The following is a 22278-nucleotide window of genomic DNA, read 5'->3' as shown; positions in this document are numbered from 1 at the left end:
TAAGGAAATATATGGAGGTGGTTGAGATGAGGTGTGGCTTGTTGAGTAATGATGGAATCAAGTGATTGCGCTTTGGGTTTCTTTAAAATAATCCAAATTTAGACAAAGAAATTGGATGGAAAGCCCTGCAAAAGGTAGTGGACACCGTCCATTACATCACAGGTAAAAAAATCTGCATAGAACACTGCTGTTAGAGAGTAGCAGCAAACATCAAGGACCCACACCACTCAAGAGGTGCTCTGTTCTCAATGCTGCCATAAGACTCAAACTATTCCAAGTTCAGGAATAGTTTCTACCACTCCATCCTCGGACTCCTAAATAACAGACTCAATCAGTGACTCATTTAAAGGCTCTTACTTTGCACATTATTTTTATGACTGAATTTTTTTTCTGTATTGCAGTTTGTATTTTGTTTACGTCTCTTTTTTTTTTTTTTTTTTTACACACACAAATCTTTTTTCCTAGAGTTCACTTTACAGTTACCAGTAAGTAGAAATTCTGCCTGGTCCACAGCATAAAGAATCTCAGGGTTGTACGTGATGTCATGTATGCACTCTCACAATACATCTGCTGAGCTTTGATATTTTTATGGCCTTGTTCACCCCAAACTGTCTATTAAGTCTTACCTGGGGACCTGAAGGCCCAGGGGGACCAATTATACCTGTTATTTTACACGAAAGTTCAGTTGGCTTTATTTCCAAGGGTAAGTTATTCAAATCTACTTCTTGCTGAGAAAAGAAAAAACAAACAAAAACAGGTAAATCAGGTAAAGCAAAAAAACTACAGAGGCTGAAAATCTGAAATAAAACCAGAAAATGCCAGAAATGGGTGTTATTGGACAGTGCAGGTTCATGGTGCAGAAGGGCCAGTTACCACACTGTATCACTGAAATAAATTAAAAAAAAAAGTTAAATTAAAAAAAGTTAAATTACTCAGAAAATTAGATGAAAGGCATCATCCTGGAGCATTCATTCTGTTTTTTTTTTTATCCCCATAGATGCTGCCTGATTTGCTAAGTATTTCCAGCATTTGTGTTTCTATTTCAAAGAAGGACATCATGAAACAGTTCTGGGTAAGGTTGGATAACTTATTTTTGTACTGATTATTTACTTGATAAGTGGTAACATTTATTATTAAAATTTGTTGCAGTGATTTCAATGAACGTGGTTTTGATGAACATGATGAAACACACTGCAAACACTAACAGTGCAACTGGGGGAAACCAGCCATCATGTAATCAGGAAGAATGATAGAGTAGATATGCCATTGAGGAACTTAACAGTACTCACAAGATTGTTGGTATCTGTGAAGAAAGGTGGCGGAAACATCGGGGGTGGTGGAGGAGTCAGAAGACGGCACTTGTTAATGCTTCTCTTTTTGTGTTCCATTGGTGAAAGTGCTGCATTGAGGAGAAAATATTAATTAACCGCACCTTTCCATGATAAATTTTACAACATCAATATTCCTCTTTTCAGGAATAACAATGTCAAGAATTTGGACAGGACAATGCAAAACGACAATGGAAATTTTAAAGCCATTCTTGTCCTATAAATAATTAGCCAAGCTGTCAATTCAATTCATAGAAATCTTCAGATTACTATTCAAAATATTCAATGACATTTATAAGCAAAATGGACAAGCTAATTTTCTTATTAAAAATTTCAAAACTTAAATACTTTAGTTAAAGTCAGGTTGTTGAATCATTTTTAAAATGTGAAGCAGAGATAGGCTGCAATGACAGGTTGTCATGCGCATTGACCCATCATATCTGCAGGGATTATTGTTTGCAGAAATCCAATCCTTTGATTCACACTTTGCACATTCCAATGTCACTGTTACCAGTTTCTTTTTTCACTGCAGTGCAACCAGAAAACCATTTTCAATGAAATTCAAGAGATCATGCAATTTAAGAGAATATCTGAGGTTTGTTGAGTGATTCGACCCTGACGTGCCAAAGCCTTTCCTCTGGTTACAAGGTATGTGACGGAATACTTCCAACTTGCCAGGATAAATGCAACTCCAACAACACTCAGGTGGTTCAGTGCCTGCTTGAATGATGCCTCATCCATGGTATTCGATGAACGGCAATTCTCACTGAGGTTTAGACTAGGAGCAGCCTTAGACCATTCAGGCCATCAAGTATAATAAGGTATCATATATATCAGGTATCATCAAGCATCATAAAGTAGTGATCATGGGAGATTTTAACTTCCCTCACATTGATTGGGATACCCATACAGTTAGAGGGCTGGATGGGCTAGAGCTCGTTAAATGTGTTCAAGATTGTTTTCTAAATCAATTAGTAGAAGAACCGACTCGGGACAGTGTAATACTGGATCTCCTGTTAGGGAACGAGCAGGTCAGGTATCGGACATTAATGTTGGAGAACAAATTGGGTCTAGTGATCATAACTCTGTTAGTTTTAGGGTAGTTTTAGGGAAGAGCAAGGAGGGGCCTAAAGTTGAGGTTCTGGATTGGAGAAGAGCAAATTTCGAAGGAATAAGAAGGGATTTGGGGAGTATTGAGTGGGAGAGGATATTTTCAGGTAAGGATGTAAATGAAAAATGGAGGATATTCAAAAAAGAAATTTTGAGGATACAGAGTACATATGTCCCAGTGAAGATCAAAGGAAAGGCTGGAAGTCATAGGGAGGGTTGATTTTTGAGGAATATTGGAAATTTGGTTAGGAGAAAAAGGGGTATAAAGAGCAGGGAGCTGAGAATTTGAAGGAGGACTACAAGGAGTGTAGAAGGAATCTTAAGAAAGAAATTAGAAAGGCCAAAAAAAAGGCACGAAGAGGCTTTGGCAGACAGAGTAAAAATAAATCCAAAGGGTTTCTATAGGTACATTAAAAGTAAAAGATTAGTGAGGGATAAAATTGGACCCCTTGTAGATAGCGAGGGTAGGCTGAGTGAGAAGTCAGAGGAAATGGGGGAAATTTTGAATGATTTCTTTGCCTCAGTATTCACGAGGGAAAAAAATATTGAACCAGTTGAAGAAAAATAGTGGGGAGGTCATGAAGCATATAAGGATAACCGAGGACGTAATGATGGCTGTGTTGAAAAAAAATAAAGGTGGATAAATCTCCGGGACTGAACAAAATATTCTCAAGGACACTCAGGGAGGCTTGTGGACAGATAGTGGGGCCATTAACAGAGATATTTAGGATGTCACTGGCCACGGGGGTAGTGCCAAAGGATTGGAGGATGGCGCATGTGGTTCCACTGTTTAAGAAGGGGTCCAAATGTAAACCTGGGAATTATAGGCCCGTGAGTCTGATGTCTGTGGTGGGCAAGTTGATGGAAAGTGTTCTGAGGGATGGTATTTACAAATATTTGGAGGTACAGGGATTGATAGGGAGTAATCAGCATGGTTTTGTCAGGGGTAGATCATCCTTGACAAACCTGATTGAGTTTTTCGAGGGGGTTACAAAAAAGGTTGATGAAGGGAAAGCTGTGGATGTTGTCTATTTAGACTTTAGTAAAGGTTTTGACAAAGTTCCCCACTGGAGGTTAGGAAAAAAGGTGGAGGCATTAGGTGTAAATAAGGAGGTAGTGAAATGGATTCAGCAATGGTTGGATGGGAGGTGTCAGAGAGTAGTGGTAGAAAATTGTTTGTCCAATTGGAGGCCGGTGACTAGTGGAGTTCCTCAGGGATCGGTCCTGGGTCCACTATTGTTTGTTATATATATTAACAATCTGCAAGTAGGGGTGGAGAATTGGATAAGCAAGTTTGCGGATGATACAAAGATTGGTGGTGTTGTGGACAGCGAGAAAGATTACCGTAGATTAAAAGGTGATTTAGGAAGGCTGGAGGTGTGGGCTGAGAAATGTCTGATGGAATTTAATACAGATAAGTGTGAGGTGTTACATTTTGGAAAGGCAAATCTAAATAGGTCATATGCATTAAATGGTAGGCTATTGAGATGTGCAGAGCAACAAATGGATTTAGGAGTTATGGTAAATAGTACCATTAAGGCTGATACTCAGGTAGATGGTGTGGTGAAGAAGCCATTTGGAATGTTGGCCTTCATAAATCGGAGTATTGAATTCAAGAGTAGGGAGGTTATGATGAAATTGTACAAGGTATTGGTGAGGCGAAATTTGGAGTACTGTGTACAGTTTTGGTCACCAAATTATAGGAAAGATATAAACAAAATAGAGAGAGTGCAGAGAAGGTTCACGAGAATGTTGACAAGATTTCAAGGTTTGAATTATAGGGAAAGGTTGTGCAGACTAGGACTTTTTTCTCTGGAGCGTAGAAGATTGAGGGGGGACTTGATAGAGGTGTTTAAGATTTTAAAAGGGACAGACAGAGTAAATGTGGATAGGCTTTTTCAATTAAGAGTGGGGGAGATTCAAACTAGAGGGCATGGTTTAAGATTGAAAGGGGAAAATTATAAGGGGAACATGAGGGGAAATTTCTTTACGCAAAGGGTGGTAGGGATGTGGAATGAGCTTTCGGCAGACGTGGTTGAGGCGGGATCATTGGTTACATTTAAGGAAAGACTGGATAGTTACATGGAGAGGAGAGGACTGGACGGGTATGGACCGGGTGTTGGTCAGTGGGACTAGGAGGGTGGGGATTTGTTACGGCATGGACTAGTAGGGCCGAACTAGCCGAACTGGCCTGTTCTGTGCAGTAAGTGGTTTTATGGTTATACTCCACCATTCAAATCATGGTTCAAGTACTTTTTCTGTCATCCTAATTCTCCTCATAATCTTTAACACTCTTACTGTACCCAATGACTTGGGAACAAATTCCGTAGTTTCACTACCCTCTGGCTGAAGAAGCTTCTCCTTATCTAGGTTCTAAAGGAAAGTCCTTTCATCTTGAGGCTGTGCCTTCTGGTCCCTGACTCTCCTACCAGTGGAAACATCTCTCCATGTCCATTCTTTCTGGACCTTTCAATATTCTGTATATTTTAATAAGAAACTACTAAACTCCAGTGAGTACAATTCCAGAGCCATCAAACATTCCTGATAGGTTAACTCTCTCTTCCCTGGGATCATTCACATAAAGGTCCTCTGGACCCTCTCCAATTACAATGTATCCTTCCTTGGATATGGGGCTCAAAATACTTCAAATGTGGTCTAACCAATGGCTTGTAAAGAAAGCTTCAGCATGCACCTTTGACTTTATATTGTAGGCCTCTTCAAATAAATAATATCATCCCTCCTTACTACCAACTCAACATGCAAGTACAGGGAATCCTGCACAAGGACTCCTAAGTCCCCTTAGACCCTTGCTTTCTGAATTCTCTCCCAATTTAGAAATAGTCTATTTCTTTATTCAATTTACCAAAGTGCATGATCATAAATTTCCCCATGTTATATTCCATCTGCCACTTATTTTCCCATTCTCCAAACTCTCCAAGTCCCTCTGCAAACTCTCTACTTCTTCAACACTATCTGCTCCTCAATCTAGTCCATATCAACCACAATCTTGGCCACAAAATGATCAATTCCATCAACTAAATCATTAACATGCAGGGTGAAATGTAAACATCTTAACACCAAACCCTGCAATACACAACTAATCAATGGCAGCCAGCCAGAAATGGCCTCCTTTAGAAACATACACACTTATTCCAGTCTCATCATGACAGAATGCTCTGACTTCCACTCACTCCACACCAATCCCAAACTCACAATCAAACCCACAGGCAAGGGTGGTGTTGTTTTGGTCTGGCACTCTGACCTTTATCTTGCCAAAGCCAGATGATAGCTCTCAGATACCTCATCTTAGTTGAGCAGAACCCACCCCCCATCAAAAAAAACATCAAACCATCTCACGCCCATCTCTGGCCTTATCACTTCCCGTAATCTCCCTCCCAAAACATCTAATCACTTTATTTTCCAACCTCGCATTGCCTGGTTCTACCACCTCTCTAAGATCCACAAACTAAATTATCCCAGTAGACCCATTGTTTCTGCATGCTCTGACCCACCAAACTGATACCATCTTACTTTTACTCCATTTTTCTCACCCCCCCCGCACCTAAACCAGTGATACCTCATATGCCCCCTGCATCAATTCACGACTTCCAGTTCTCTAAACTTGACCCCCTCATTTTCACCATGGACGTCTAACATCTACACTTCTCTATTGCCCATACCAAAGGCCTGAAAGCCTATACCAGCCGTTTTAATGGCTATGTAGAGCAATCCATGCTACAAGCCTACACAGGCAAGGCTCCTCAACTCTTCCTCTGCTAAATCTTTGCTGCCTCATGCACCCATAATGAGCTGGCCAACATTATCCATTTTGCTAATTTTTACTCCAACCTCAAATTTACTTGGTCCATCTCTACCAACACTACCCTTTCTCGATCTCTGTGTCTCCATCTCTTTCTACATTTTTTTTTTACAAATGCACCAACTCCCACAGTTACCCTGTCTCCCATAAAGATTCTATTCCTTTCTCTCAATTCCACCGTCTCCATCTCATCTACTCCCAGGATGAGGTTTTCCATTCTAGATCATCCGAGATGTCCTCCTTCAAAGAAATGTAGTTTCTTCTCTACCACCAACAACTCAGCCCTTACCCACATCTCTTTTATTTCCTGTACATCTACCCTAGCCCCCTCTGCCCCTATATGCAACAAAGACAGGATTTCCATTGTCCACACCCACCATTCTCCACATCCAACCGATTATCCTTTCCAATTTTTGCCACATGCAATGTGATTCTACCAACAGACATCTTCCCTTCTCCCCTCTCTGCCTTCCACGGGGACTATTCCCTTCTGTGACTCCCTTGTACTTTCACCCTGTCCTAATAATCACCCATTTCATATCTATCCTGTGACAGCAAGAACTGCTACATTTGTGCTCACACCTCCTCTCTTACCACCATTCGAGGCCCAAAACAGTCCTTCCAAGTGAAGCATCACTTCACTAGTGACTCTGCAGGGGTCATCTACTGTATCCATTGCTCCCATTGTGGTATCCTCCATAAAGGAGAGACTGTATGCAGACTGTGAGATTGTTTTGTTGAACAACTTCACTCTGTCCACTGCAATAGCAGGGACCTTTCAATGGCTAACTATTTCAATTCCGCATGCCATTCCCACACTGACATGTCTGTGGTCTCGTGGACTGCCAGAGCTCACAGGCAAACTGGAGGAACAACACCTAATATTCTGCCTGGGAAATCTCCAATTGGATGGCATTAACATCTACTTCTCTGATTTCTAATTGGCCCCTCCACTGCTCCTCTCTTACCCTATCCTTTTGTCTTTCCCTCTCCATTCCCCTATCACCTCAGATTTTTTAAAATTTGTTCTCCTACCCATATCCTCATAACGCCTTGCTTGTTATCCTCCACCTGCCCCTTTTTCCCTCCTCTCTTTTGCTCATATAAGGACTCAGGCCCGAAATGTTGGTAATGCATCTTTGTTTTCTTTGAATGGCCTTCTGAGTTTATCCTGCACTTTTTTGTATTAAACCATAAAATATTAGAGCATAGTCTCTGCCAAACTGTCATCTTGCCTTTACTCCCACAGTTTGCCTTCTACCAGTCTGCCAATTTTCTATCAATATTAGTCTTGTCTTTGGCTTGGCTTCGCGGACGAAGATTTATGGAGGGGGTAAAAAGTCCACGTCAGCTGCAGGCTCGTTTGTGGCTGACCAGTCCGATGCGGGACAGGCAGACACGATTGCAGCGGTTGCAAGGGAAAATTGGTTGGTTGGGGTTGGGTGTTGGGTTTTTCCTCCTTTGCCTTTTGTCAGTGAGGTGGGCTCCTGTTCTGTAATTCCATGGACTCCTATCTTGTTTTTGTCTGTCCTACTCATTGCTTCTTCAAATAACTTGAACAGATGTGTCAGGCAAGATCTACCCTGAAGGAAACCATGCCAACTTCAGCAGAGGAACTGGTGGATCTTCTTAAAAACATTATAAATTATAAGCTACCTGAACCAGATGAGATATACTCCAGGTTGCACTGGGAAGGGAGGGAAGAGATTGCTGGAGTGTTGGCGATGATCTTCAATTCAAGTCAAGTTTATTGTCATCTGACAATGCGACAGATCAACATTATCTGGTCCTCCTTGTCCATAGGGGAGGTGCTGAAGGATTGGAGAATTGGAAATATGGTACCCTTGTTTAAAAAAAAGGTAATAGGGAGAATCCAAGAAATTATAGACCAGTGTGTCTTACATCAATGGTGGGAAAACTATGGGTGAAGATTCTTAATAACAGGATTTACAACCATTTAGAGAAGTACAGACTTCTCAGGTATAGTCAGCATGACTTTGTGAGGGTAGGTCATGTGTCACAAGCCTAATTGGACTTTTTTTGAGGAAGTAACAAAATAAATTTATGAAGGTAGGGCAGTAGGTGTGATGTGTATGGATTTTAGTAAGGCATTTGACAATGTCTCCCATAGGAGATTCGTTCAGAAAGTCATGAGGCAAAGGACTTTGGCTGTGTGGATACAGAATTGGCTGGCCTATAGAATGCAGAGAGTAGTAATAAATGGAAAGTATTCTGCCTGGAGGTCAGTGACTAGTGGAGTTCTGCAGGGATCTGTTCTGGGACCCCTGCTCTTAGTGATTTTGATAAATGACCTCGATGAAGAAGGAGAGGGTTGGGTCAGTAGATATGCAGATGATACGAAGGTTTGAGGTGTTGTGGGTAGTGTTAAAGGCTGTCGTAGGTTACAACGGGAAATAGACAGGATGCAGAGGTGGATGGAAAAGTGGCAAATGGATTTTAACCAGATAATCGTCAAACTTGAAGGCAGAGAGCATAGTTAATGGTAGGATACTTAATAGTGTGGATGAATAGAGGAACCTAGGAGTCCAAATCCATAGATCTCTTAAAGATGTCATGCAGGTTGGTAGGACAGTTAAAGAAGGCTAATGGTATGCTGGATTTCACTAATCATGGGATTGAGTTGAAGAGTCATGAGGTAATTTGGACATTTCAGCCCATGAATCCATGCCGCCCAAAGTTAGCAAAACCAAAAAACTGACTGTGGACTTCAGGAGGAGGAAATCAGGAGAACACGAGCCAGTCCTCATCGAGGAGTCGGCAGTGGAAAGGGTTAAGAACATTTGTGAACTGGACAATTCCAAAGAGTACAGTTCTTTACAATAAAAAGAATTCAAACGCTGGAAATACGAAATAAAGATAAAAATGCTGGAAATATCTGACAAACCAAGTAGCATCTGTGGAGAAACAGTCGATGAGTCTCTGACCTTTCTGTGTATGCCCTTTTTGTTCCACTGAAATTATGATTCCCTGTTTCCGATGAAAGGTCATTAGTAATAAAATGTTAACCATAGATGCTACCTCATTGCTTTTTTTTTAACTCCATGTAATACCCATGGTAGCATATTCTTTTGAGAAGAAAAATAAATATGCAGATGCTAGTTGCTACAACAACATATAAACTGACATAAATCATCTAGGATTTTTTTAAGAAATGAAACTTATTCAACAGTATATCACACTTTTAAAATATTTATTAAAGGAATAGGGCTGCTCCTATATTCATCAGGGGAGGTGGGGAGGGAGGGATGGGAGGAGGGAGGGGGGGGAGAAAACGACACTGTATATATTTGAAAAGAAAAATGTATGTATCTTGATCAATGTGGTTTATAGTGTGAAAAATAAAAAATTTTAAAAAAAATTGTTTCACATTATTATTTAATTGTAAATGGAAACTTATGTTGCGTCTTACTTTGATTTTATTAGTGGATAATCTATCAACATCATTTCACATTACAAAGAAATTTGGTCCATCATGCAGAACTACATGATAAAAAGAGTACAAATGATACAACTGTTAATCCCCTGGATGTGGATTCCAGTCAAAAAGATCAACCAAAAGAAAAGCACTCAGCTGAGAATGTGTAACAAGTGATTGGTGTCAAATCACTGACAGAAGATCTACCATACTTGACAGTATACAAGACCCACATTTTTTTTTCACAAAATTGTCTCAAAAATTTCTCCTGGGTCATATATGCAAAGTTGAAATGTCCTTACCATGTCGCAGCTCCTGTTCACCGGCTGCAGTTTCCCGGCAGACACTGGGCGCTGCGTGGCTCCTGTTCACCAGCCAAAGTTTCCCAGCAGACCCTGTGTGTGGCTCCTACTATTCTCTGGCTGCCGTTTCCTGGCGGACCCTCTGTGCGGCGTGCACTGTGCGCGGAATGTTGCCGGAAAAAAGCAGAAGCCTGACCTGGGCCTTGTGGCAGATGAGCTGGTCGCTACGCTGGGTGGTGTGCACCTTGTCTGGTGGTGAGACAATGTTGTGGCCATGCTGTTGCTTTGGCAGAGAGGTAAGGAGCCATGGGTGACCAAAGGAGCATAGTCGCTGCAAGGATGCTGAAGGAGCATGGTGTTGGTTGCTGGAAGAGGCTCCATAAGGTATTAAAAGTGAACACTATGATTCTGATCTGTTGTGTGAAATTCAACTGCTTTATTTTGATGAGTTTTATAGTGGCTTGTGCAGGTGTGTTGAGGAATTGAGAGACATTTACCCGTAAATACACTAAAAATAATCTTAATATTCCCTGGGAGGGGTCTTGTATGCCATCAAATACTGAGGTTTAAAAAGAATGCTATATAATGACCATTTTGTGCAATAAAAGTACAGTTTCTCCAAAGCACAATAAAATTTCCTGTCAGATAATCCTATCAAGCTATTTGGGATTGATATCATTGGTTCCATATTACAGTATTTTTCTTTTCTAAATTTTATTTATTAATGTTTTCAAACCAGGATATGTGCAATGCTCCACACTTCTATGACCTACCTACCTTTTTGAATGTGTCTCTGTGCATAGCTTTCTAATTTTAAAATTCAATTATGTTTTCAAAACTCTTCATGATTTGGCTCCAACTCAATCTGTGTTCAAAGTAAAGGCTCAGGCCCCACATGTTATTTTATGAAGCGACTTCTGCTTTCACACTTCTACTCTGCCTTCAAAACCCCTTACAGTCATGTTTTTGGTTCTAGAAATATTTTTTCTTCATTTTCTCCAAATGCAACTGTATTCTTCACCTACCCTTGAATCTTCCTGAAACACGCCTGGTGGATGGCAAATGTGGTGTCCCATTTTAAGGGCAGCAGAGCAAAGCCAATTATAGACCTGTGAGCCCAACATTAGTAATAGGGAAGTTATTGGAAAAATTGTAAGGGACTGGATTAATGTTCACTTGAAAAGACAGGGACTAATTAGAAATAGCCAGCATGGCTTTGTCAAGGTTGATTGACCAGTCTGATTGAATGTTTTGAAGCTGTGAGATTATTCATGAGGATGGAATTATGTTAATATGGTATTTAGAAAGTCCTTAAACAAGATCCCATATGGGAGAATGGTCCAAAAGATGATGGCCCAAGGGTAAATTGGATCCAAAATTGATACGGAAATAAGAGGCAGTGGGTGTTAGGAGAGAACTGTTTTTGTAATCAGACACTTGTGGTGTTTTACAGGGAACAATGCTGGACCCTTACTGTTTCTGACAACATGAATCGTTTAGATATGGATGTAGGAGTCATGATCAGGGAAATTATAGTTGATACAAAGATTGGTGGAGTTATGACAGTGTGAAAAATAGTCTTCAGCTAGAAAGTGATATCAATGTGTGAGTGAACTAGGCTGAGAAATGGCAGATAGAGTTTAATCCATGGCTAGATAATATACCATAAATGGTCCTTGGGAGTATTGAGGAACAGAGGGATTTGTATACAAATTCAAAGATTATTGAAGGTGACAGTGCAGGTAGGTAGTACAGTTAAAAAGCCACATGGGATATTGCCTTCATTAGTTATGGCATCAAATGCTAGAGCAGGGAAGTTATTCTCCAACTTAAAAAAAACTCAACTGAAATACTGCATGCACTTCTGGTCAACACTCTTTAGGAAAGATGCGATAGCAATGGAGCGGATACAGAGGACATTTACCGAGCTTTTGTCTGGGATGGAGCTTTTCAGTTATGAGGGTGACTGGAGAAGCTGGGTTTATTTTTCTAGGAATGGAGGAGCTTATAAGGGGCCATAAGTGATGTATTTTAAGGAGTATAGGAGGGATATGTTGGAGGATAAGAAGGGAATATTGGAGGAAACTATTCCTTATATCAGAGATAGAATAAATGAGGGGACAAAATTTAGGGTAAGGGAAGAGGAATCTAAAGAAACCTGAGAGGAACATATTTCACCCAGAAAGTGATGAGAACCTGGAATATGCTGCCCGAGTGGTGGAAACAGAGTTACTGAAAGCATTGCCTATATCAATCAGAGTGCTGGAAGTTAGGATTTTGCTAGATGGGTCCCACATGTTGGCATGGAGGGGATGGCAGAATGGCCTGTTTCCACATTGTATGACTCTTTAAATCATCCAGAAAGTTTATTACCTACTATAACCAAAATAAATTGTTATTTACCTTAAACAGATAGAGATGATACAGGTTGATACATTGAATCAATGAATTAAATGGAGTGGAATACTGCACATTAAAAGGATCTACATCATTGCAGGTAAGGTGATGACTTAATATGATCTCCAATTCAGGATAAATTGATTAATGAGGCTTATGTTACAGCAGGATATCAATGCAATAGTAATTTATTGTGTGGGTTGATATCTCAAAGGGAAATGGAACAGCCAGGCATATTGAAAGAGAAAGCCAACAATATAACTAAGGTCATGAATAGTCCTACTCAATTTTCCAAATTTCAAGTGTCCATTGTGGTGTAAAGCTCTATGATGGTTTTTTTTATATATCACAGAGATGAGGATTTGTCCCAATTAACATCTTGTGATAGTCTCTACAAGTTGAACACAAGCATTATGAATTATTCAGAGCAAAAAAAATATTTTGACAATGACCAAACAGAGGGCTCCCATAATTGAGACTCTGGGAGAAATAAAGTCACCACGTGTGTAAAAGATATTTGTAATTTTGTCACAAGCCATGCAAGCTCTTTTCCGTTTGCTCTCTAGCATTGATGAATATAAACATACCATTTTCTTTCCGTGGCCTTTGCCTGCACTCCTCAACTGGACTATTCTAGATACCGTACTCCTGCTTATATTTCTCATGTTCATGAAGTAAACAAAACTAGTAACTAAAACGCGATGATGTGCTTTGCAGCATTTGGAATATGCTGAAAATCGTGAATCAATGAATAATAAATCATTGTGTTATTAAAAACAGAATCCTGGGTACAGAAGATGAGGCAGCAAAACAATCTCCTTTTTGCTTTTGTTAAAATCCCTGAGTGTTGTACATGTATGATGGTATAAGGCAGGAACTCTGGAGAGTAAATCGGGAATAGATGCTCTTTGGAAAGTGCACAGCAGAAATTTAGGGACCACTTTCATGAGCTTCTAGATAGGTTTTACCAACTGAGACAGGGAAAGGATGGTAGGGTAAAGGAACCATGGCTGACAAGAAAAGTGGAACTGTTAGTCAAGATGCAGAAGGAAGAATACACAAGGTTTAAGAAGGAAAATCAGATAGGGCTCATAAGAATTATAAGCTAGCCAAAAAGAAACTTAAGAAAGATCTAGGGCAAGCCTTGGCAAGCAGGATACATATGTGAAGAAAAGGAGGATGCCTAGAGTGAGGGTAGGACTGCTCAGAAACAAAGTGGGGTGGGGAATTTGTGTATGTAGGTGCCTAAATTTTTTCATACTTTGATGAAGTGCTCAAGCCCAAAACATATAGCAACACAAAGATACATAACCAAAGTACACAGTTTGACCTGCTGAGTTTCTCTAGTATTATGTTTTACAATGGCTTTGTGAGCCACAGGTCATGCCTCATGAGCTTAATTGAATTTTTTGAAGAGGTGTCCAGAGAAATTGATGAAAGTAGGTAGGTGAGTGTCATGTATGTAAATTTTAGTAAGGCATTTGATAGGGTCCTCCATGATAGACTCATCCAAAAGTCATGAGGCATGGGATCCATGGAAACTTGGATTTGGAATGGACTTGCCACAGAAGGCAGATAATAGTATTAGATGGAGTGTTTTCTGCCTGGAGGTTGGTATTCTGCAGGAATTTGTTCTGGATTCCCTGTTCTTTGTGATTTGTATAAATAATTTAGGTGAAGAAATTGAGGGGTGGGTCAGTAAGTTTTCAGATGACACAAAGGTGTGTGTTGAGGATAGTGTAGGAGATTGTCAAGTTTCAATGCGATGTAGGCAGGATGCAGAGTTGGATGGAGTTCAATCTGGAAAAGTGTGAAGTGATGTACCTTGGAAGATTGAACTTGAAGGCAGAATACATGGTGAACAGCAAGATTCTTAGCAGTGTGGAGGAATAGAGGTACATTGCAGACCAAGTTCATAGATCTCGAAAGGCTGCAGGATAATAGGGTAGTGATGGTGCATGGTGCACTGGCCTTCATTAGTCAGGAGACTGAATTCAGGAGCTGTGAGGTAATGTTGCAGCTTTATAAATCCTAGCCAGACCACAAATTGCATAGTCTTTGGTTCTGGTGACCTCATTATAGGAAGGATGATGGAATGTATAGAGAAGGTGTATTTACCAGTTTGCAGCCTGGACTGGAGAACACGTCTTATAAAGAAATGTTGAGTGAGTTATGGCTTCTCTCTTTGGAGTGACGGAGTGGCTAGGCACAATTTGCCGATAACACCATGGTCATTGGCAGAATCACAGACAGCAATGAGGAACTGTACGGGAAGGAGAGGGATTAGCTCCTTGAGTGGTGTCACAACAAAAATTTTGCACTCAACATTAACAGAAGAAAATCAGGAGAACATGAACCAGTCCTCATCGAGGGATCAGTAGTGGAGAGGGTCAAGGACTTCAAATTCCTGGGTATAAACATCTCTGAGCATCTATCCTGGTTTCCATGTTGATGCAATCATGAAAGTGGCTTGTCAGCAGCCAAATTTTATTAGGAATTTGAGGAGATTCAGTACGTCACCGAAGAGTCATGAAAATTTCTGCAGGTGTACTGTGGAGAGCATTCTGGCTGGCTGTATCAGTGTCTAATATAGAGGTGCCAAAGCACAGGACTGGAAAAAAACTCAAGGGAGAGTTGTTAACTCGGCTTACAACATCACAGGCATCAAACTTCACTCTATTCAGGACATCTGCAAGAGGTGGCAGCCTCTATCCTCAAGGACTCCCACCACCCAGACTGTTTCTTAAGACACCGTCTCTTGTAAATGTCCTCGATGTAATGAAGACTGGTGCCCATGATGTCGCAGGCCGAGTTAACAACTCTCTGGAGTTTAGGGGAGGTAGGTCTTTTACACAGAGAGTGGTGGGTACCTGGAATGTATTGCTGGATGTGGTGGTAAAGCTGGTACAAAAGTGAAATTAAAAATACTCAGATAGGCACATAGATGCGTGAAAAAAATGGAGGGTAATGGGTTGCAAAGGAAAGAGGGTTAGGTTTACATAGGTCACTACAACATCATTGCAGAAGGGTCTGTACTCTGCCACACTGTTCTACATTAGCAAAATTTGAGTTTGGCAGAGCTAACTTCAGAGCACCATGAACCTTTACATATGAGAGAATAAAATATGTGGATATGGTTCTTAAACATCTCTGTCCAGATTTTTTTTTAAAAACTCATCACTCCACAAGCAATTAGCATACATTACATGAAACAAGGTTCAAAGGGTTTTAGACTGGAATCTGATCACAAGTGCATGTTAAAATTTCTGACTGCATTTAGAGAAAGCGTGTTTGTCATTTATCATGAATTGGAAATACTTGTAGTGTGTTGTTAGAAAATTGGACATTTCTGTTTTCAATTTTTAGTTGCTCCTCAATGTATTCTGATATACAATCCTGAGCCACAGGCAAGAGATACCTTCATGCATTTATAATCCAAGATCTGATCAAATCCAAACTGTACAAGTTTATTTCATGCAGGAATCTGCTGGGTTATTTACTTGGAATTATTTAATAAATTATGTCATTCGCATTTCATGTTGTGTTATTGTCAGAATTTGATCTATTATTAGAGATACTTAAATACAGATTAATTGGCTTCTGTTGCACTATCGCCCACCTACAGTGTGGAAGAGTTGATGAGAGTGTAGGAAAAGAGAAAAAATAGGCTTAATGAAGGATTGATGTGATGGTTGGCATGGACTTGGTGAGTGAAGGGCCTGTTCCATGTTGTATCCTTCTATGAATTTACTAAAAATCACACTAAACAGGAAAACACAGTGCCCTCAGTAATGTTGGGACAAAGATACTTTTTTCCTTTATTTTCCCCTGAGCTCCACAGTTTTAAATTTGTAAAAAACAATTCACATGTGATTAAAGTGCACATTCCAGATATTGTTCAACGTAATTTGTATACGTTTTGGTTTGACCATGTAGAAATTACAGCATTTTTGATACATAGATCTCCAATTTCAGGGCACCATAATGTTTGGGACATTTGGCTTCACAGGTGTTTGTGAGTACTCAGGAACGTTTAATTGCTTCATTGGAGTGGATATAAGAGGGCTAGGTTTTCTTCTAAGCCTTTGATCACATTTGCAGTCTGTAGTTGCTATTTTTCAACATGAGGACCAATGAAAGTCAAAGAAGCCATTGTCAAGCTGAAAACAATAAGAGATATTACCCAAACCTTAGGATGACCAAAATCAACTGTTTGGAACATCATCAAGAAGAAAGGCCATATTGGAGATCTTAGTAATTGAAAAGGGACTGGTTTCCAAGGAAGATTCTCCACAGCTGATGACTGAAGAATTCTCATCATAATGAAGAAAAATCCCAAACACCTATCTGACAGATCAGAAACACTCTTCAGGATGCAGGCGCAGATGTGTCTATGACTACTGTCCATAGAAGACTTCACGAAAAGGAATACAGAGGCTACACTGCAAGACAAAAACCACTAGTCACAGAACAAGATGGTCAGATTAGATTTTGCCAAGAAATATTTAAAAGAGCCTGCAGAATTCAGGAAAAAAAGGTCTTGTGTATAGATGAGACCAAGATTAACTTGTATCAGAGTGTTGGCAGGAGCAAAGTGTAGAGGCATAAAATAACTGCCCAAGATCGAAGCATACCATCTCATCTATGAAACATGGTGGTGGAGGTCTTATGGTCTAGACACGTATGGCTCCCACAGGTACTGGCACACTTGTGTTCATTGATGATGTAACTGCTGATGGCAGTAGCAAATTAATTCTGAAGTGTATTGAAACATCTTCTCCTCTCAGGTTTGAGCAAATGCCTCCAAACTCATTGGACGACACATCACCCTAAAGCAAGACAATGATCCCAAACATACCACTAAAGCAACAAATAAGTTTTTCAAATTTAAAAACTGAAATTCTTGAATGACCAAGTCAGTCACCCAATTTAAATCCAATTGAGTATGCCTTCCATATGCTGAAGAGAAAACCTAAGGGAACAAGCCCCTGAAACAAGCAGGAGCTGAAGATGGTTGCAGTAGAGGCCTGGCAGAGCATCACCAGAGAAGATAATCAGCACCTGGTGATGTCTATGAATCACAGACTTTAAGCAGTCAATGGCAAAAACAAACAACTAAACATGACTACTTTAATATACATACTATTGCTACGACCCAAATATTATGGTGCTCTGAAATGAGGTGGCTATGTATAAAAAAGTGCTGTAATTACAACATGGTCAAACCAAAATGTATACAAATAACTATGAATAAAATCTGGAATGTGCACTTTCATCACATGTGACAAATAAGGAAAAAAGTGTCTTTGTCCCAAACATTATGGAGGGCATTGTAGGTAAATCACTTGCAATCATAGATTACAGACCCAATATCTCTCAGTGGTACCACCTGTATAAATTAATACTATCAATTCTTTTCTTTCTTTCTTCTTTGGCTTGGCTTCGCGGACGAATGTCCACGTCAGCTGCAGGCTCGTTTGTGGCTGACAAGTCCGATGCGGGACAGGCAGACACGGTTGCAGCGGTTGCAGGGGAAAATTGGTTGGTTGGGATTGGGTGTTGGGTTTTTCCTCCTTTGTCTTTTGTCAGTGAGGTGGGCTCTGCGGTCTTCTTCAAAGGAGGTTGCTGCCCGCCGAACTGTGAGGCACCAAGATGCACGGTTTGAGGCAATATCAGCCCAATGGTGGTAGTCAATTACCTCATGGATAAAATGGTGCATACAAAATATTTTCCCATTCAGATAATCACTAATTAGCCCAAAGTACAATTTTAACATGTATACGATTCCCCGATTTCATAACAAAATCTAGTTTCTAAACCTCTAATCCCATTTCAAACAGAATATAATCATGATAGGTGTTTTTCGCTTTGTATCCTGAGGCTCATGTGACAGCACAAACCATTAGCCTTTTACAAAGCATTGGGTGAACCCTGACTCTCTTTATAAATTTGTCTCAGACACATTCCTAGTGTTTCATGTTGTATATTCAGTCCTTAATTGGACATGATGAATGAGGTGCTGTTGAAAATGTCCTATGTGGAAATGCACAATTTAACATGGACATCCAAGAGAAATAAAAATAGGTCCAGTTAATTATTTCATTTAACAGCATTAACATTACATGCAATGAGATGAAATATTTAACACATCCTCAAGTACTGTCTATTCCATCACCCCCACACCCCACTTCCATCCTGGCTTGTCAGTACCTAAGCCAAGTCAGCCAGCAGCAGATGTCACATAATGAATATGAATGATGAGCCTCAAGGAAAGCATCAGAATGTTGATCTTATTAGAAAATGCAACTAAAACAAATCTTCAGTGTAAAAGGTTCATTTTTATTTCCACACATAATTTTAGTACAATTAGTCTGCAAGTGTTCATTTGCCTGAGCAGATATTAGTTCAGTGGCTTATTGACACTACTCCATGAACAGCCTGACCAGATATTTCTTATCTATACTTTAAGATTCAACTACTGGGTAACTTCTGCCGTTTTCCCCGTTCACTTACATTTCCTTGTCATGTCCTTCCCTGAAATTGTTTGACTTTGGCTCAGATGTGAGTTTACAAATGCCAGCTAACTTCTAGTATCAGTGTTTCTTGCACCCCATGATGCTAGGCAGTGTTTTTGGATTATTTCCCACCCTGATAAACCTGATCTGGTGCAATCTGAGTACACAGACATCTGGCAGAGAGAGAGGAAATAATAGCAGGAAGAGGAATCTTTGTTGTTTTCTACTCTCAACAATAAGGAAGCAAGTTGATGCAATTTTGTCATTGTTCAGATCAACTGACAATGAAGATCAGAGGTCAAAATGACCATTAATTAGCCTAATGTACAATTTTAACATGTGTAGGGTTCTCTGATTTCATAACAAAATCTAGTTTCTAAACCTCTAATCCCATTTCAAAAAGTAAGTCATTATTTACTCAATCTGTAAGTGTACTTAGTTGTGCATGGAAAGAGTGTCACAAGTCTGATTTAGCAAAGCTTGTCATAATTTTACAGCTCTGCTTATCTTGTATCCAACAATATGAACATTGTTCAGCAGTAATGCACAGTTATAACCAAATAATCTGGAATTCAGTTACAGTTTTAGAATTCACATTTACACAGCTATTCTAATAATATCAGGAATTCTAAAACACTCTTTCGTCAGTTTTTTTCCTTATTATTGCCGTCACTATGTTCAGAAGTTGTTAAGGATGCTGAAAACAAATCCTGGTGCATAATCATGGAATTATAGAACATCACAGCACAGAAGAAAACTATGTGGCCTATCAATTCTATATCATATCTTCAAAAAAAAAATGAAGTTGGTTCCACACACTTGCTCTTTCACAAATCCTGCACTTCAACTCCCTTAAAATGTTTATCCAATTTCCCTTTGAAGACTCTTTTTCTAAAAAAAAATTTGTTTGCATCATTATAGGAAAAAAATAAAACATTAATAAATCTTCTTTGGCTTGGCTTCACGGACGAAGATTTATGGAGGGGTAAATGTCCACGTCAGCTGCAGGCTCGTTTGTGGCTGACAAGTCCGATGCGGGACAGGCAGACACGGTTGCAGCGGTTGCAGGGGAAAATTGGTTGGTTGGGGTTGGGTTTTTCCTCCTTTGTCTTTTGTCAGTGAGGTGGGCTCTGCGGTCTTTGATTAATAAATATCCATAGCCAAAGATACAAAAAATACTTTTATATTTTTCTCCACATCCACCCCACCCAAAAGTAAAAAAAGGAAAAAGAAACACCTACCATTTAATATACAAATAATATTAGCATATACAATCATTAATTGTTATTAAAAATTACTAACTAAGAGGAGTGAATAAGATAGAGGAAGTGGTCGTAAAACTATCCATAAAATCCATATATGGTTTCCAAATTCTATACAAAATTTCAACTCAATTCCTTAAACTATATGTAATTTTTTTTCCCCCAAAGGTATACAAAATCACATCTCATTATATCATCTACTTAATAACACCCATTGAAGACTCTTATTGAATTCCTTTCTTTCATATCTAGAGCAATACCAATCCTAACCACAAATTCCACAAGAAAATTTCTTACATGTAGCCTCTGAGCCTTTTGCTTGAATCAAATTAGGACCATAATCTCTGGTGAAAAAGTTTTTTTAAAAAATGTTTTGTATTTGTGTACATTCTATATGAATTTAAATACATAGATCAAATCCCCTACTTGTCTTCTGTGCTCCGAGGAAAACACCCCAACTTCTCCAGTCTTTTCACAAAATTCTCTACATTTCAACTCGAAATCAGTCCAAATTCTGCGAAATCTTTTACCTTTCTAAATGATGGTGTCCAGGGCTGCAAAGAAGTCTAGCGCAAAGACAGAATCATGTATGTTAACGTTCAACTATCTGGCAACTGTCCTCAATGTTTTGATTTATTCAATCAGGTATGGTATTAATTATTTTGTTATCTTGTCCTGTCACCTTCAAATTTATTTGGCAAAAACTCCCAGAAGATCCTTTTTTTTTGCACTAACATTAAAATCTACTATTTAATTTTAGTCACATTTTGTCAGTTTCAGCAAATGACTCTTTCGGTGCATTTATTAAAAAAAAATAAATGATCGTGTGATGGTGAGTCTATCATCTCTGCAAAAAGAAAATATCCTGCACTGTTATTCTGCTCGCATCCTTTGGTGGGATTTGATTCCACATCCATTCGTCTTTGGCGCGTTTCATCGGAGTTGGAGTGGCCAAGAACAGCCTCTTGTTTTAATGTTTTTTATTCATCCAGTGCCAGTTCACTGCGCACAAAACATTTCAAACCTCGACGGGGGCTGCCTTCTTAAGAATCGCAATAAATGTTCCATCACCAAATAAACTGGAACTGGAACCCAGAATCTTTCATGGAATTACCCTTTACTTTAACACCAGCCTGCCTGCTCCGGAATAGTATTCAAACAAAATTGGTTCTTCGACACCTTCTCAGTTGCTATGCTTTATAACGCGAACTAAACAAACGTATATCCCTCTAGCATGGTAGTTTCTAAGGTAACACCAGCAAACATTTAGAAATAGTTTCCCGTAAAGTCTTGCAGGCTGAACAAGTTATTTCAGGAGACCTGACTGAATATGTGATATGTACAGAACCAGCTGATGTTTACCCTCTTACATCCGATTGGAGTCCTATAGCAATAAGGAAGAGACCTGCTGTATTTTTAGAAAGATTTACGTTTGGATCCTGGTGAGGCGACCAAAATAGAATGAACATAAAGACACACGGCCAGTTTACAATATTAGAAATCTAACACTGGGCCATGCAAATGTTTTAACCTGCTAATCCACGCCAGGTCGGTAATCGGGTGGGACCAGATTTCTCCGCATTAATTAGGACAATTTTAGCCGGTGTCGATTTCACTCAGTTACGCAAACTGTTGTTGGCATGCGTTTTATACAGGGCTGCATGCAAAAGAGGAGGGATGGCGGAATAAATAATGCGCTGTACCTGCTTGCAATGAGAAAGCTTTGTCCAAGAAGGTAGATTCAGCCAACGCATGGTAGAAAAAGAACTGGAGCACAAGTCCTAAAGCGATTGGGAACATCCCGGCTCGGCTGCTGTTCAAACCTGACGCTGGTGTCGCTGTTGCCTTTTGAAGAAGAATGCCGAGCATTTCCCATTAAATCTCTTCCTTACCGCACACCGGCTATATTTATCCAGAAAGTAATCAGCTACTTTTACAACACAAGCCCCATCGCGGACATTAGACAGTGGCATCGCACGTTATTGCTTGAAGCTGATCAATAGACCCGATTTGCCGGGGAGCATGGACATTTGAAGACCTTAACTCTCACTCACAAAGGGCATTAATGGCCCAAGTTTCAATACAATTTGAAGGTTAGGATGTTCATC

General features: G+C 39.7%; 1 protein-coding gene across 1 annotated transcript in view; it reads right to left on the bottom strand.

Annotated features, from left to right (window-relative positions):
* LOC138753347 (acetylcholinesterase collagenic tail peptide) overlaps window positions 1-22072 on the bottom strand; it is a 91557-nt gene extending 69485 nt beyond the window's left edge. The window contains exons 1-3 of the mRNA XM_069916240.1: window positions 21874-22072; window positions 1290-1399; window positions 627-728 (exon numbers count right to left, since the gene is read on the bottom strand). Of these exons, the coding sequence (XP_069772341.1) occupies window positions 627-728; window positions 1290-1399; window positions 21874-22039 (378 nt within the window). The 5' untranslated portion in view covers window positions 22040-22072. The remainder of the gene's footprint in view (window positions 1-626; window positions 729-1289; window positions 1400-21873) is intronic.
* Between the last annotated feature and the right edge of the window lie 206 nt (window positions 22073-22278).

This window comes from Narcine bancroftii, chromosome 1 (assembly GCF_036971445.1).
Source record: "Narcine bancroftii isolate sNarBan1 chromosome 1, sNarBan1.hap1, whole genome shotgun sequence".
Taxonomy (NCBI): Eukaryota; Metazoa; Chordata; class Chondrichthyes; order Torpediniformes; family Narcinidae; genus Narcine; species Narcine bancroftii.
This window is presented reverse-complemented; position numbering and strand designations above follow the sequence as displayed.